This window comes from Candida oxycetoniae, assembly GCF_023343755.2.
Source record: "Candida oxycetoniae strain CBS 10844 chromosome Unknown scaffold1, whole genome shotgun sequence".
Lineage (NCBI taxonomy): Eukaryota > Fungi > Ascomycota > Pichiomycetes > Serinales > Debaryomycetaceae > Lodderomyces > Lodderomyces oxycetoniae.
The window spans coordinates 239,803-253,159 of record NW_026055370.1 but is presented as its reverse complement, the minus strand read 5'-3'; the positions used below and the strand labels follow the sequence as shown (position 1 = coordinate 253,159).

The 13,357-nt window shown below is 37.8% G+C and overlaps 6 protein-coding genes across 6 annotated transcripts; 4 read left to right on the top strand and 2 right to left on the bottom strand. All coding sequences in view use genetic code 12, as the record gives it.

The window, feature by feature from the left end:
- Positions 1-302: 302 nt before the first annotated feature.
- KGF56_001581 (uncharacterized protein) lies at positions 303-1,310 on the top strand (the record flags this gene model as incomplete). The annotated part of the gene is made up of 1 exon (XM_049322719.1): positions 303-1,310. One exon carries the CDS (start codon positions 303-305, stop codon positions 1,308-1,310), a length of 1,008 nt encoding a protein of 335 aa, XP_049181308.1.
- A 265-nt stretch (positions 1,311-1,575) lies between these two features.
- KGF56_001580 (uncharacterized protein) lies at positions 1,576-3,141 on the top strand (the record flags this gene model as incomplete). Its single annotated transcript, XM_049322718.1, has 1 exon — positions 1,576-3,141. The coding sequence occupies one exon, from the start codon at positions 1,576-1,578 to the stop codon at positions 3,139-3,141; it is 1,566 nt and encodes a 521-aa protein (XP_049181307.1).
- Positions 3,142-3,252: 111 nt separating this feature from the next.
- On the bottom strand, positions 3,253-5,028 carry KGF56_001579 (uncharacterized protein; the record flags this gene model as incomplete). The annotated part of the gene is made up of 1 exon (XM_049322716.1): positions 3,253-5,028. The coding sequence occupies one exon, from the start codon at positions 5,026-5,028 to the stop codon at positions 3,253-3,255; it is 1,776 nt and encodes a 591-aa protein (XP_049181306.1).
- Positions 5,029-5,539: 511 nt separating this feature from the next.
- On the top strand, positions 5,540-5,971 carry KGF56_001578 (uncharacterized protein; the record flags this gene model as incomplete). The annotated part of the gene is made up of 1 exon (XM_049322715.1): positions 5,540-5,971. One exon carries the CDS (start codon positions 5,540-5,542, stop codon positions 5,969-5,971), a length of 432 nt encoding a protein of 143 aa, XP_049181305.1.
- Positions 5,972-6,894: 923 nt separating this feature from the next.
- Positions 6,895-8,753, top strand: KGF56_001577 (uncharacterized protein; the record flags this gene model as incomplete). Its single annotated transcript, XM_049322714.1, has 2 exons — positions 6,895-8,579; positions 8,726-8,753. 2 exons carry the CDS (start codon positions 6,895-6,897, stop codon positions 8,751-8,753), a joined length of 1,713 nt encoding a protein of 570 aa, XP_049181304.1.
- Positions 8,754-8,993: 240 nt separating this feature from the next.
- On the bottom strand, positions 8,994-11,519 carry SPO75 (Spo75p; the record flags this gene model as incomplete). The annotated part of the gene is made up of 1 exon (XM_049322713.1): positions 8,994-11,519. The coding sequence occupies one exon, from the start codon at positions 11,517-11,519 to the stop codon at positions 8,994-8,996; it is 2,526 nt and encodes an 841-aa protein (XP_049181303.1).
- Positions 11,520-13,357: the final 1,838 nt, after the last annotated feature.

Sequence of the window (13,357 nt, the reverse complement as noted above, 5' to 3'; positions counted from 1 at the left end):
TAATAGAAACAACTCATAGAAATAACTAATAGAAACAACTCATAAGGAAAATTTATAAAAATGATGTTGTTTCCATAAGCAAGCCCTGGGGCCTCAAAACAGTCCAATCGATTCGATTCAATTAGTCAGAGTTCTTCCCATTTTAATCTCCTTTCCTAATGTAGGCTTTTTGCGCTTTCGGATATACTTTTTTCCTGATTTTAAATAAAAAAAAAAAAAAGATAAAGAAACGAATACAAGTTTGACACCTAGGTTTAAGTGTTCATTAGGGAGAAGGTACATTTTTCGTCCCACTTATGGCAATGTGTAAACCGAATCCATTGAAAATTGTGGATATAAAGCTGAATTCAAATGAGACTCCAAAAGAGTTTTTAAATGCGTTAACAACTCAGGGTTTTGTTTTTATAGATGGACATGACTTTACAAGCAAAGAAGTTAACACTCTTTTCCAACTATCCAAGGCTTTCTTTGAACTTCCTATGTCATACAAAGAACAATTTGCCAAAACAGAGGGAAATACTGGGTATATTAGCTTTAACCGCGAGAACTTGGACCCTACAAGAAAGAATGATTTTAAAGAAGGGTTGAATATCAGTGATTTGAACTTGGTTACTGGTGAGCCAAGCAGTGAAGCTCCTGTTCCCGATTGGATTAAAGAAGCTGAACGGTATGAGTTGGTCACATCTGTAATAAGAAAATTCAACATTTTGACGTTGAAATTACTTGAATTATTGGCAATAGGATTGAATATTGATGATACTGAAACTTTAAAGGGTCGCGACTGGTTTGTTTCAAGGTACAGGCCAGATGCAAAGTCGGGTTCTACGTTGCGGTTTTTACATTATCCCAAACTCAACTTTGACAGCAATCCAGTGGGAGAGGTTAGAGCAGGTGCCCATACCGATTATGGGTCAATGACGCTACTTTTCCAAAAACAAAATCAAGAAGGTTTGGAAATTTTCTCACAAATAAGCGGGAAATGGGAAAAAGTCCCGTATATTGAAACAGGCAAGTTCCCGGGTATGGCTCCACCAATAGTGATGAATATTGGCGATTTGGCAAGCTATTGGACTGCAGGGTTACTAAAATCAACTATACATAGAGTTAGATTTGAATCCCAGGATGAAAAGCAAAGTGAAGATCGCTACTCAATTGTTTTCTTTAGCCATCCTAATGATGAGACTTTGCTAGAACCAGTACCTAGTGACTTAATCAAAAGTCGCAGCAAGAGTGGAGTCGCCAAGGACACGAAATATATCACAGCATTACAGCATCTACACCGAAAGTTAGCAAGCACCTATGATGTTTGAAGCTATGTACTATAACATTTATAAATTTCCCTCAGTTACAACTGTTAAGCGCCCAACTCCTGTCTCTTATCCATGTAAGAGAGGTGCAAGCTATATATATAGAACAAAAAAAAAAATGTCGCGAGAATGCGCCGCATAGAACTTCTTATCTTTCTAATCTCTTATCTCCGCCAATTTGATCATCGAAAACCAAATCTACAACGTTTGTAGGAAGCTACACCACGGGCGAATTACTTGAGGTTTAGTTGATTGTATGGCACCAAGCATGCCAAATATTGGGTATTCTCCCAAAGTAAAGTCACTGAGACTAACACCGTACTTGTCATCAGTCGTATCTCACGATCCTACGGAAATTATTGATTTCATCACTCAAAAGGAGAAGCGCAATTATAGAATTGGGATAGCATTACTAGTTGTATCTATTGTTACATGGATTACCGGGTTAGAGTTGGTGAGTGGCGTATTGAAAACTAGCGAGTATAAGAAACAGTGGTTTTTTGCTGCTATCAGTGGGTCTTGTTATATGGTGAACTTTATACCGGATCTATTCCTATTCTTGGCGAAAAAGGTATTTGTCAAGAATGAAATCGAGGGGGTAAATCAGCCCTTGATGAGTGATAGAGATGATATACAAGTAGAGAAGGATGAAGGTGTGTTGGCGGTGGAAATGACAAAAGGCGAAGTTTCGAAACTCGCTTTACAAGTTGCAATAATCTATTACTTGTACAACTTGTTCCTTATGGAGGCATTAAAATATACTTCAGCGTCAAATCAAACAATCATAGGATCAACTACTACGGTTTTCACCCTTATAATGGGGTATTTCCTTAATATTGAGAAACTCTCTTTGAAAAAGGTTGTTTGTGTTATGTTGAGTTGTATTGGTGTGTTCTTGGTCAATTTCGGTAGTGACCAAAAGAGTGGTGATGGTGGTGGTGGCGGAAAATTCGAGCCCAAGAACCCAAAGTTGGGCAACACTTTTGCTCTTGCAGGCGCATTTTTATATGCATGTTACTTATTGCTTATGAGATTGAAATGTGGCAGTAGTGGGGGCAAGACAACCAATGAAAGACGATTATTTGGATACGTGGGACTAATCACTTTGATTTTGAGTGTCCCTTTGTTGTACATTGTTGACTTTTTCGATATCGAAAAGTTTGAACTCCCACCAAAGGGAAATAGAGCAGTATTCTTTAACGTCTTTGTCAATGCTGTGTTTTCGGCCATTTCTGACTTTACAGCAATCTTGGCCATGTTGTTAACTAGCCCACTTGTTGTATCATTAACGTTGACGTGTGCTGTTCCAATAACTATATTTGTCGACTATATGATATTGTTATGGGCAAATGAACCAATCCATAATGTAAGTTATGGTTACGTCTTGGGGTTGGTGTGTACTATAGGCGCTGTTATACTGATCAATTTTAGTGGAGAAGTGGATAAGGAGTTGATCGACGATGTGATTGAAAATACCTTGGAAAACGCAGTAATTCATGATCAAATGTTATCACCTGTATTATCGCCATTATTGGTTAGACCATCATTATCAAGTAAGGCATTGTCGATCAAATCTCCTTTGAAACAAAAACAAACCGTATCACCTAATTTAAGTATGAAGTTTCAAATCCCTTTTGTGCCAATGTATAACTTGAACGAAAACGATGAAAGTCCTCCCACACATAATCTTAACCATCATCCAGAATTATATGGTGTTTCACTGAAGGATTCTTCTGCAAGGTTACCCAATCTCATTATCACTGCTGGTCCAAACCATACTTATCTGATTGACCATGCACCAATTGAAGAAGATGATGATTTCATAGATGTATAGATAATATATAAATTGATTATTTCTATCAAAACAACAATATAAATAAATAAATAAATAAATAAAAAAAGGGGAAAGGAAAAGGGGCAATAGAAAGAAAGACCAGTTCCTTTTTTAGTCTCTGTTAATACTGGTGTGCAATCTGTGTTCCCTCATAAACAACGAAGAAACGAAACCCAAGAAAATAGTCAATAAAGCAAAATAAAATGTACCTTTACATCCAGCTTCGTATGAGTCTCGAATAGCACCTCTTACGTATTTAGGAGCTTCATTGACATAACTGGTACTATCAAGTGCTCGGGAAATAACCCTTTTTGCTAATTTTGGGTCTGAAATTATTGCACTTACATTTTTGGTCAATTGTTGCAGCAATACATTCATGAAGATTGCTGAGGCTATTGATACACCCAACGTAGATCCTGTAGATCTAAAAGTATACTGTATAGATGTTGTGCATGCTTGGAATTTTTTTGGCGTTGCTGCAATCAACGCAAGTAATGTTACAGTTAGCATACAAGAGTACCCCAAACCCAGTGGTATCAATAAAAGGTATTGTTGCCATGTTGGTGTCGAGGTGTTTAAAAGGGTTATTTTGAAAACACCCGCAACAGATAATATACCTGCTCCAATTGCGAGCTTATAGTAACGACCGGTTTTCTTCATATAGTAGCCAGCTCCTACAGAGCCAAATGAGACACCAAGGAAATTTGGAACTAGTCTCCACCCATTTTGACTCGCAGTGAGGTTTTTCACTGAGGTGTAAAACACTGGAACATAGAACAAGGTGGTAAATACACCCATTGTGTAGAACCAGTTCGTCAACGATGATGCCAAAACAGTTCTATTGCCTAGTAGCTCAATTGGTATAATTGGCTCCTCACTAATGTATATTTCAGTAAAAACAAAAGCAGCAAAAAATAAACCACTTCCACCAGTCATTAATAGGAACGAATTCGAAGTATATGAGATTTCCTTACCGCCCAACGACGCAGCAGTCAAAAACATCATCAATGAGCTAATCAAAAAAATACTTCCCAAAAAATCAACCCTTTTCAATTTTTGCCAAATATCTTGTCCATGAGCTCCCAAACCTGGAGATCCTTGTGGCAAATTCAAGTTGAATTGAATTGCAACCCCAACAATTACCGCTAACGGCACTTGCAAAGCAAAAACGTATTTCCAACCCAAAGTATCTGCAATAATACCACCAATGATACCGCCTGATGCCGAGCCCAAGCCAAAGAAAATATTAGCTAGTCCCTGGTACAATCCACGGTCTCTTAGTGGGATCAAGTCGGACATGGCCATGGTTCCAATCGAAGTCAAACCGGATCCACCAATACCGGTAACAAATCTTCCTATAACCAACCAAACTAACGAATCAGTTACACATATCAAACATCCTAATCCAAAAAGGAAACAGCATCCAATCAATAATAACTTTCTGCCAAAAATATCTGATATCTTGCCAAATATCGGCTGAAATGCTGCCGATGATAACAAATAGGCAGTAGCTATCCATGAGATATTTTGAACTGCGTGTAGTTCCGAAGCAATAAACGAAAGCAAAGTAGTTACTACAGTTGCATCCAATGCAGCTAAATAGGAGGCCATAAACAAACTTGATACAACTGTATATAGTTGTGCCTTTGGTAATGCATACCCTCCGTGAGGATCATCTATTGCATAGTTCTTTGGTAGTTCACCGTGACTAACTGATCCATAAGTGTGGGATATTAAATTATCGCGAGAAATCATCGAACCGTCCTCAGCAGCTAATTCCCCTGCTATAAGACCTGAAGTTTCTGCTGATGGGTCATGTATTATGTTAGGAGCCAAGTGCGGGAACCGAGTTTGGTTCGTATCTTCCGTCGCTCCTTCTCCTGACATTGCTAACGTACCACCCCCACTTTTCTCTCTTATCAACAACTGGCTTAATCTATCAAAGATTAATCTTATTCCCAAGTGCAATCTTCAAAAAGGTGTGGCTCTTTCTTAAGCCAAAAAAAAAAAAAAGTGAGAACAAAAGAATGAAAAGAAAAAAAAATAAGATACAAATCTTGGATCAATGATTGAAACTGATTGGTTCTGGATATCAAATAGGGGGAAGGAAGGGAAGAGAGAGAGAGGGGGGGTACTAGATGACCCTTATAAGCATAATTATTACAGCGGCCACTAAATATGTAATGTAATTAGTTTTGTATTATTTTTAATAAAGTATCAATACAACAGGGTCTTTCTACCACGACGTGGAACGACCCTGTGGTATTTTCTATACTATCTGAATTTGTTCTTGCAATTTTGATGGTCTTGGTTCAGTTTTGGTGATAAATCGCGTCTCTTAAGTAAACAAAAAAAAAAACAAAAAAAAACGAGTCTTTTAACCTTGTGTTGTTATAAAATGTCAACGATAAAGATAAGTCATGGTGAAAGTACACCAAGAGTGAGTGCTTCGTTATTGCCAATGCATATAAAGTACAGTGGCTCTGCAAATACTGCAGATTATTTTACGCCATCCCATACAACGGAAAAGCAAAACGATGGGTCACAAGTTGATACGGTATACTTTAGAGGTCGAAGGCTTGTAGTAGGGAAACAATTAAATCTTGAAAAACTTGGGGTTGAGGGCTTTATTGTAAATAGCGTAGAAAATTTAGTACGAGAAGAAAACGAAGCTGACGGCAGTGAGGTAATCAAAACCGTGAAAAGCTTTCAAGCCACAGCGAGCTTTGATTCTTTTACTCTATATGGACATGATGAAGAAGCTGAGCTGAATAAACAGTGGGCAATGATACCTGAATTTCTACAAGTGAGCAAGATACTACATGAATAATACGGCAACGACACTATCACTATCACTATCACCACCACTATCACTATCGAGCAGAGCGAGATAGTGGAGCACACCAGCTGCCGACACCATCACTATCGAGCACACCAGCTGTCACCACTAGGTGTCACCACCAGCTGCTACTACTAGCTGTCACCACTAGGTGTCACCGCTAGCTGCTACTACTAGCTGTCACCACCAGCTGTCACCGCTAGCTGCTACTACTAGCTGTCACCACCAGCTGTCACCGCTAGCTGCTACTACTAGCTGTCACCACCAGCTGTCACCGCTAGCTGCTACTACTGACTACAAGTATACTTTCCAACACAAGTGAATAGACTTGTTTGTACATTCTATCACCTATTCTTATAAGTTACTTTTTACTATTTTTATTAAAGGTTTTTAGCTCGCTTCGCTCCCTAGCGGAGCAATACATATTGCTCCGCTAGGGAGTCTACCAGGGATTGCTGCACTATCTCGCTCTGCTCTATAGTGCAGGTATTGCTCGATAGTGCAGGTGTTGCTCTATAGTGCAGGTGTTGCTCTATAGTGCAGGTTTTGGGTGGTAAGAAAGATACAAGGATTCAATTACTCTACATTATATAGATTTCAATATATTTTTGTTGAAAGTTTTATCAATTTTCCAATGCTATCAATTTGTTGATTTTTCTTGCTCTAAAACCAAGTCTAGGACTTTGATAAAATAGTATTTTTTACTGCCAACCAACAAAGGCCATGATACTCGCACAATTATCGTGTTCTCGATCAAATCTCCCTTGGATCGTATCTTTATATGTTCCACTTGTTTACCAAGTAACTTTTGAAGTCGCGCTTTATCTAGTGGGGGAAAAAAAAAGTTGCTGCAGTGACTCAGTGCTGCTCCACTATCTCGCTCTGCTTGATAGTGTCTCTTGAAAGTAAATGCGATGGGTGGGTTATTTCTTACAGAAGATTGCGGTGACGAACTTCAAGACGAACTTCAACAAGTCAAAGAGCCTGTTTTGAAGAAGCGAAAGATTAAACAGTTTGCTGATAGAGATTTTGGTGCTGCAAATTCAGAGACCAAAGAGTTTGCTAATAAAGGTCTTGCTGCTATCGATTCAGATTCAGACTCAGATTCGTTTCTGGATTCAGATTGGGAAAATGTCGTGTTTCAGCCCGTTACGCCAATACAACAAGAATGGCATGAAAGTTTCAACATCACTTTGAGGCTGGATGACGATGACGAAGAAGAAAGGAAGAAGAAGAAGAAATTGAAAGAGCTTATTCTCCAAAAGCGTCAAAGGATAAGCCTTCAGAACTTGAGCATTGTTTCATATATACTAAATGCTCAGCACCGAAATAAACTACTATCGCATAAAAAGGTTCTCAAAACTTTGAAGCATCTCCTACCAAAACAATTGATAAAATATTACCGAAACTTCAACAGGAGCACCACTGCCACTGCCACTGCCGCTGCCGCTGCCACGGAGCGAGAACAAGATCAAGATAAGTTACTTATTTATATCCTCAAATATCTAATCAAGTGGTTTCGAAAAAACTTTAAACATGATTCTAACGGATTACGAGTATTAGGATATCTTCCTAAACGTGGCAGTAGTAACGGCAGTGCAGCTAAATTGGAAGACTACTTTGTCAACAATGCCAAACCAATAACCAATGCAAACGAATTGTGCAAAATCATTAAAAGATTTCAGCATAATCGAGATACTGGTGCACAATTGTTTACAGCATTACTTAGATCCTTGGGCTTGGAAGCCCGGTTGGTTTATTCGGTGCCTCTTTTAAGTACTGGGAAACCAATCAAGTTTCAACCAAAACTAAATAAAGACATAATCAGGGTGAATAAAGATAATGATTTGCTATACCCTTATTTCTGGACAGAATTAGTAAACCCACTCAATCAGTCGGAGGTTATTGTGATTGAAACACAATGTTTCTTGGAAGAAGAAAGGCAATTAATAAGGCTCAACCGTTTTGACGGTAAAATAGAAAATTCCTACACTGGTCAATACTATCCAGCTCAAAGCCAGTTGTGTCAAATGTCAATGCATTACGTGCTAGCTTTGAGCAATAACAATGCGATAATTGATGTAAGCTCGCGGTACATGAAAGATATATCTTACCGATGGTTTGGAAAATTGGATTTAAGGACAGAAAGTGGCAGATTGGCATTATTGATGCAGTCTGTATTGCGGATTATGAATAAAGATAAAACTTATACTAGGTATGATAATCTCGAGTTGGATGGTCTTCGCGCTTTAGCTATGCATAACTACATCATACCAAAGACGTTTTCAGCAATGAAAAAAAGCCCGAATTTTGTAACTCCATCTACTTTGAGATATAATGAGGTGATTACTCCGGGAATTGAGCCTGTGAAGAGGATAAAGTTGGATGGTAACGGTAGAACGAAAGAACCGGTATATTTCAAAAAATATGTAATGGTTGGGAAATCCGACAAACAATGGAAGTTTTTTGGTAGATCAATTAAATTGGAAGAAGTGGACAAACCAATCAAGCTAACAAAAGCAACACCTCGAACAATATATAACAAGAGAGTATTCAATCAAAATCAGATATATAATCCTGAGTTGAATGACGTAAGGTTGTATTGTTTTGCCCAGACTTGTCCGTATATTAAGTTAAAGGTATCCGAATCTGGAGAGATTCCAAAAAACGAGTACGGAAATATAGAAATTTTCAGGCCCAATATGGTTCCTGATGCTTGTGAATGGTTGAAATTGTCAAATATAGAGCAGGTCTTGCTGCAGCACAATACTAAACGATTCCAGTTTGTTCCTGTAGTTGTTGGTTTTGCTTTCAAATGTGGCCAGGCATTTCCCGTGAAAAACGGCGTGATTGTTTTGAAAAAGGATGAAATTTTAATTAAAAAGTTTTGGCTTTCGGAAAAGATCAAAGAGTACCACAAACTAAGAGATTTTAAGCGACTTGAGAATCTTAATACATGGAGTTTTTTACTTAAAAGGTTAAGGATCAAAGATCGATTAAACAAATGTCACGGTCATTTGTAATCTGGTGGCGCCTCCGAAATGTGCATTTTTAAAGTCTTTAAAAATTTTCCAACTTGAACTTCTGCACCACTAGTTGCACCCTTTATTGCAGCTGATCTTGATTGTATCTCTTCAATTTGCAAATTGGAGAACCCTTTAGGATCTTTGGGAAGCCAGATTTTGGGCTTTTCATATTTGAAAGCTGGATGAAGATAAAGAAATTCGTGGTTTGTACTACTATTGATGGTACTATTAACTGGAGTTGATGAAGATTCACATTTCTTTTCGTCTTTATATAATTTATCTGATAAAATGGGCAAATCTGAGAAATATGGTAAATACCTGTTATAAATCAATGTGTTTGCAAAAATTGTGAAAAACAAAACCCCAGTCATTATCCAGCCTTGAATTCTCATAACATATTTACCCGATGAATCTTTCAGGAGGAAAAAAACTCCAATAAGACAACATTCAAGACAGTATATCCCTGTGAACAAATGAAGCAATGCAATAGGGTATAGTCTCCCCATTGTTTCTGAAGTATTGATATGACTGTAAACATACTTCAACGCATATTTGTAATACAAGATGGATAGGTTTAAAAAAAAAATGATAAATATGGATATAAGTGGAGAAACGATTGAGTAGGAAATACCGATACATGCGTATATTGAGTATACGGCAAATGTAGTGCCCCATTGAATCTGAGGTAATGCAGTTATTCGGTTAAATTTTTGTCTCGGTGTGATGTCCACTATCTTGTAGTATGAGTTTGTTAATGCTAATTGGGTTATTCTAAGGAAATTGTTACCACAGAATGCAAATGCCCGAAGACAAATGTACTGGAAGAAGAAAGTTGCAGACTTTGGCAAATTTGTAGCTAACAATACAGGAATTGATGTTGGCTGGTCAATAATCTGTTTACAAATAACGGTAACACTAGATGATATAGTCACCACAAGAAACTGCTGAACAAAAAGAAATGCAAAAAACCATTTCTGCAAATCAAGTTCCACTTCGCTTCCAGTGGCTTTTCCCTTGAAATAAGTCAAGAACCGAAATGTTATCATGACAAATTCGGTTAAAATGGTAAGTAGGATGGAAGGAAGGAAACCTGATATAGTTTGCCTGGCTTCCTCGGGGAATTGATATATCCATTTTAGAAACGGCATCAAATGAATAAGTAGTGGTATTTGCGAAAGCGAGTGGATCAACGATACGGGTATAACATATAGTACTATTATGCTGATGAATAGAATGGTGACAATGTACTTTTCAAATTTGCAACCTATTCCATCTGTTCTTGATATGTTTCTCCATATTATATCCTGTGGGTGCACTTCAATTAAGGTCTTGTCGAAACAACCTTGACTTTGAGAGAGAAGGCATTGGTTTGCAATACACGCACCCTTGTGATCTTGAAACTCAATAAATATCTTGTTGTGTTTGCTTAATTGGCCATTGGCCAATTTAAGCTTTTCCTCATCAATTTTTAGGTGGCATTCTTGCAAGGTTTCCAATGCCCAGTTCAACATTGATACTCGTTTTTGCAAAGCAAAGAGCCTTAGCCATCCTGGAAGTTTTAGCCTGAGACTGCGATCAATTTGCGGGAACTTGATCATACGGCAATATATTGGAGGGAAAAACTTGATGTCTTTTTTCACTCGGTAGAGGGCATCATTTTGTTGTTCTTTCTTTTGCCATAATAACAGGATTGAACAATAGTACCCTTTCAATGCTAAGATTTGAGACTTTTCCAAAAGGTTCAATGCATCCTTTGCTTTTTCAACTTGATGATCGATTTTTTCAAAATCACAAACATGCCATATATGAGTCACACCACCCGGTACAAACTGGAACAAATCTCTCAAGACCTGCTCATCTTGTAAATAATGGGGAACATTGAAAATCAATAATGTTCTAGCCATGATTGAGTTTTTATGTGACTCTGATAAAAGATAGGATTGTTTAATTATTACAAAACTTTGAAATTCGTAAATTATTAACCAGTGGAATACGCCGATTGTTAATAATCCCATGATGAAATGTGCATTTAGTCTAGACACATTTGAATTTGCAATATTGGAAAGACTTAACTTGTCCAATCCTGCTGCTGTAAACTCTATGGAATTGCCTGTGAAATTGATAGGGATCAATATAATCATATTCAAGGATCCAATCAACAAAAAAAACAATGACAATACTGATATAAACCGAACAAAGAAATAGGCATCCAATCCCAAAGAGAGGTATGTATTGATACTACTTTGCAAAGTTGGGATGATCCACTTGATAAACCCACGAGGCAAAATTTCCATCCTTTCATTGATTGGTACACAAAAACATCGTGGTTGGTAAAGGTAGTTGAATATCGATCTTAATAAACAAAATAAAGTTAATTGAATTGTGCAAAAACATATTGAGGTGAACAATGTTTGCATAAAGATGGGAAAGTCAATACCATGAGACGAATGTGCTGAACCTGTTTGTGTAGTATTTAAGAAATTTGTAAATTTGTCAGAATTGAAAAAATCCATATATGTTTTCGTGAGCTTTTTGTAGTCATAGTGTAAATTGTCTATTGACAGCATTTGATTAATAACAATTTCAAGCTGTTTTTTCTTAAACTCCCTGTTGACACACGGGTTTGACACGCTTACAGTAGAACTATGTTTGTTCAAAAGAGTAGCTGTTTTCAACTCCTTAAGAAAAATTAATAGATTATAAGATTTTGTTATTGCATTTGTTTTTCGCAGCCAAATTTTAAGAGGAAAAATGAACTTGATTGCAACCGACACTATCGAGCGACACTATCGAGCAGAGCAACACTATCGAGCAGAGCAACACTATCGAGCAGAGCAACACTATCGAGCAGAGCGAGATAGTGGAGCACACTGGCCGACGCTATTGAGCAGAGAGATAGTAGAGCATACTGACTGACACTATCGAGCAGAGCGATAGTACAGCACACTGACCGACACTATCTGCTACTGACACTATCTGCCACCGACACTTTCTGCTACTGACACTTTCTGCTACCGACACTATCTGCTACTGACACTATCTGCCACCGACACTATCGAGCAGAGCAATAGTGGAGCACACTGACTAGCTGCCACCACCATTATTATCATTTTTTCCTCTTTAATGTTGGGTGGATGGATATATAAAGTAAACAACTGAGTAAAAGTCTAGATAAATACATTCTAAAGAGCGCAAGACATTCTTTCCTGGTAATCTGTCATCAGCATATAATCAGTGATTCTCATATAATATACAGCAAAAAACATTTAGACTATTGAGCATAGACTATCGAGCATAAAGTATCTCGCCTTGCTCGATAGTCTACATCTACTCTTTCTATAGACTATCGAGCATAAAGTATCTCGCCTTGCTCGATAGTCTACATCTACTCTCTCTATAGAGTATCTCGCTTTGTTCGATCTATACCTACTCTTTCTGTAGACTATTGTGTGTGGTTAATTGAATGAAAAATCATATTGATAAAAAGGTTCTAATAGAAAGGTTCTAATGGGTAAATACAAATTATATTGATAAAAAGGTGGTGATAGAAAGGGTAGAAAAACACCCTACACTGGACTCAACATTATATCATTGTCAGTACAAGTTATAAATATTTTGATTCAGTTTTAATGTGGTTTCGAGAAAAATCTAATATAAAGTCAACTACAATTCCCTGACTCAAAAGCTTTATGTTTATAATACAACAATTGTGAGAGAAGGACAGTTGTGAGAGAAGGACTACCTTTACCAAGAAAAAAGTCCCCAAAGTTAACAATACCATACGTTAAATCGTTAGTCAGTGTGCCCCACTATCTCGCTCTGCTCGATAGTGTCGATAGTGTCGATAGTTATCTTTATTTAAATATTGTATTTGTATGTATTGCAGTAGTCGTATTGTGCATTGAATAACATAAACGAAAAAGAAAAGACACTAGAAAGACACAAGACTAGTATCTTCTCTCTTCTTCCTCTCGACTATCGAGCAAAGCGAGATAGTCTCATATTTGTATTTGTATGTATTGCAACATTTCGTGGAAAGAGAAATAGACAAGAGCAGTGACAAGAAATGAAGAGCAGTAAAGAGCAGTGAAGAGCAGTGAAGAGTAGTGAAGAGCAGTGATCAGTATCTTGCAACAAGCTATGACTAAAACAACTTGTAAGAGAAATGAGACTCATGTAGAGTATCGAGAAGGAATCTACAGTGGGAGGGGAGGGGAGGTGTAGAGGGGAAGAGGTGTAGAGGGGAGGAGGTGTAGAGGGGAGGAGGTGTAGAGGGGAGGAGGTGTAGAGGGGAGGAGGTGTAGAGGGGAGGAGGTGTAGAGGGGAGGAGGTGTAGAGGGGAGGAGGTGTA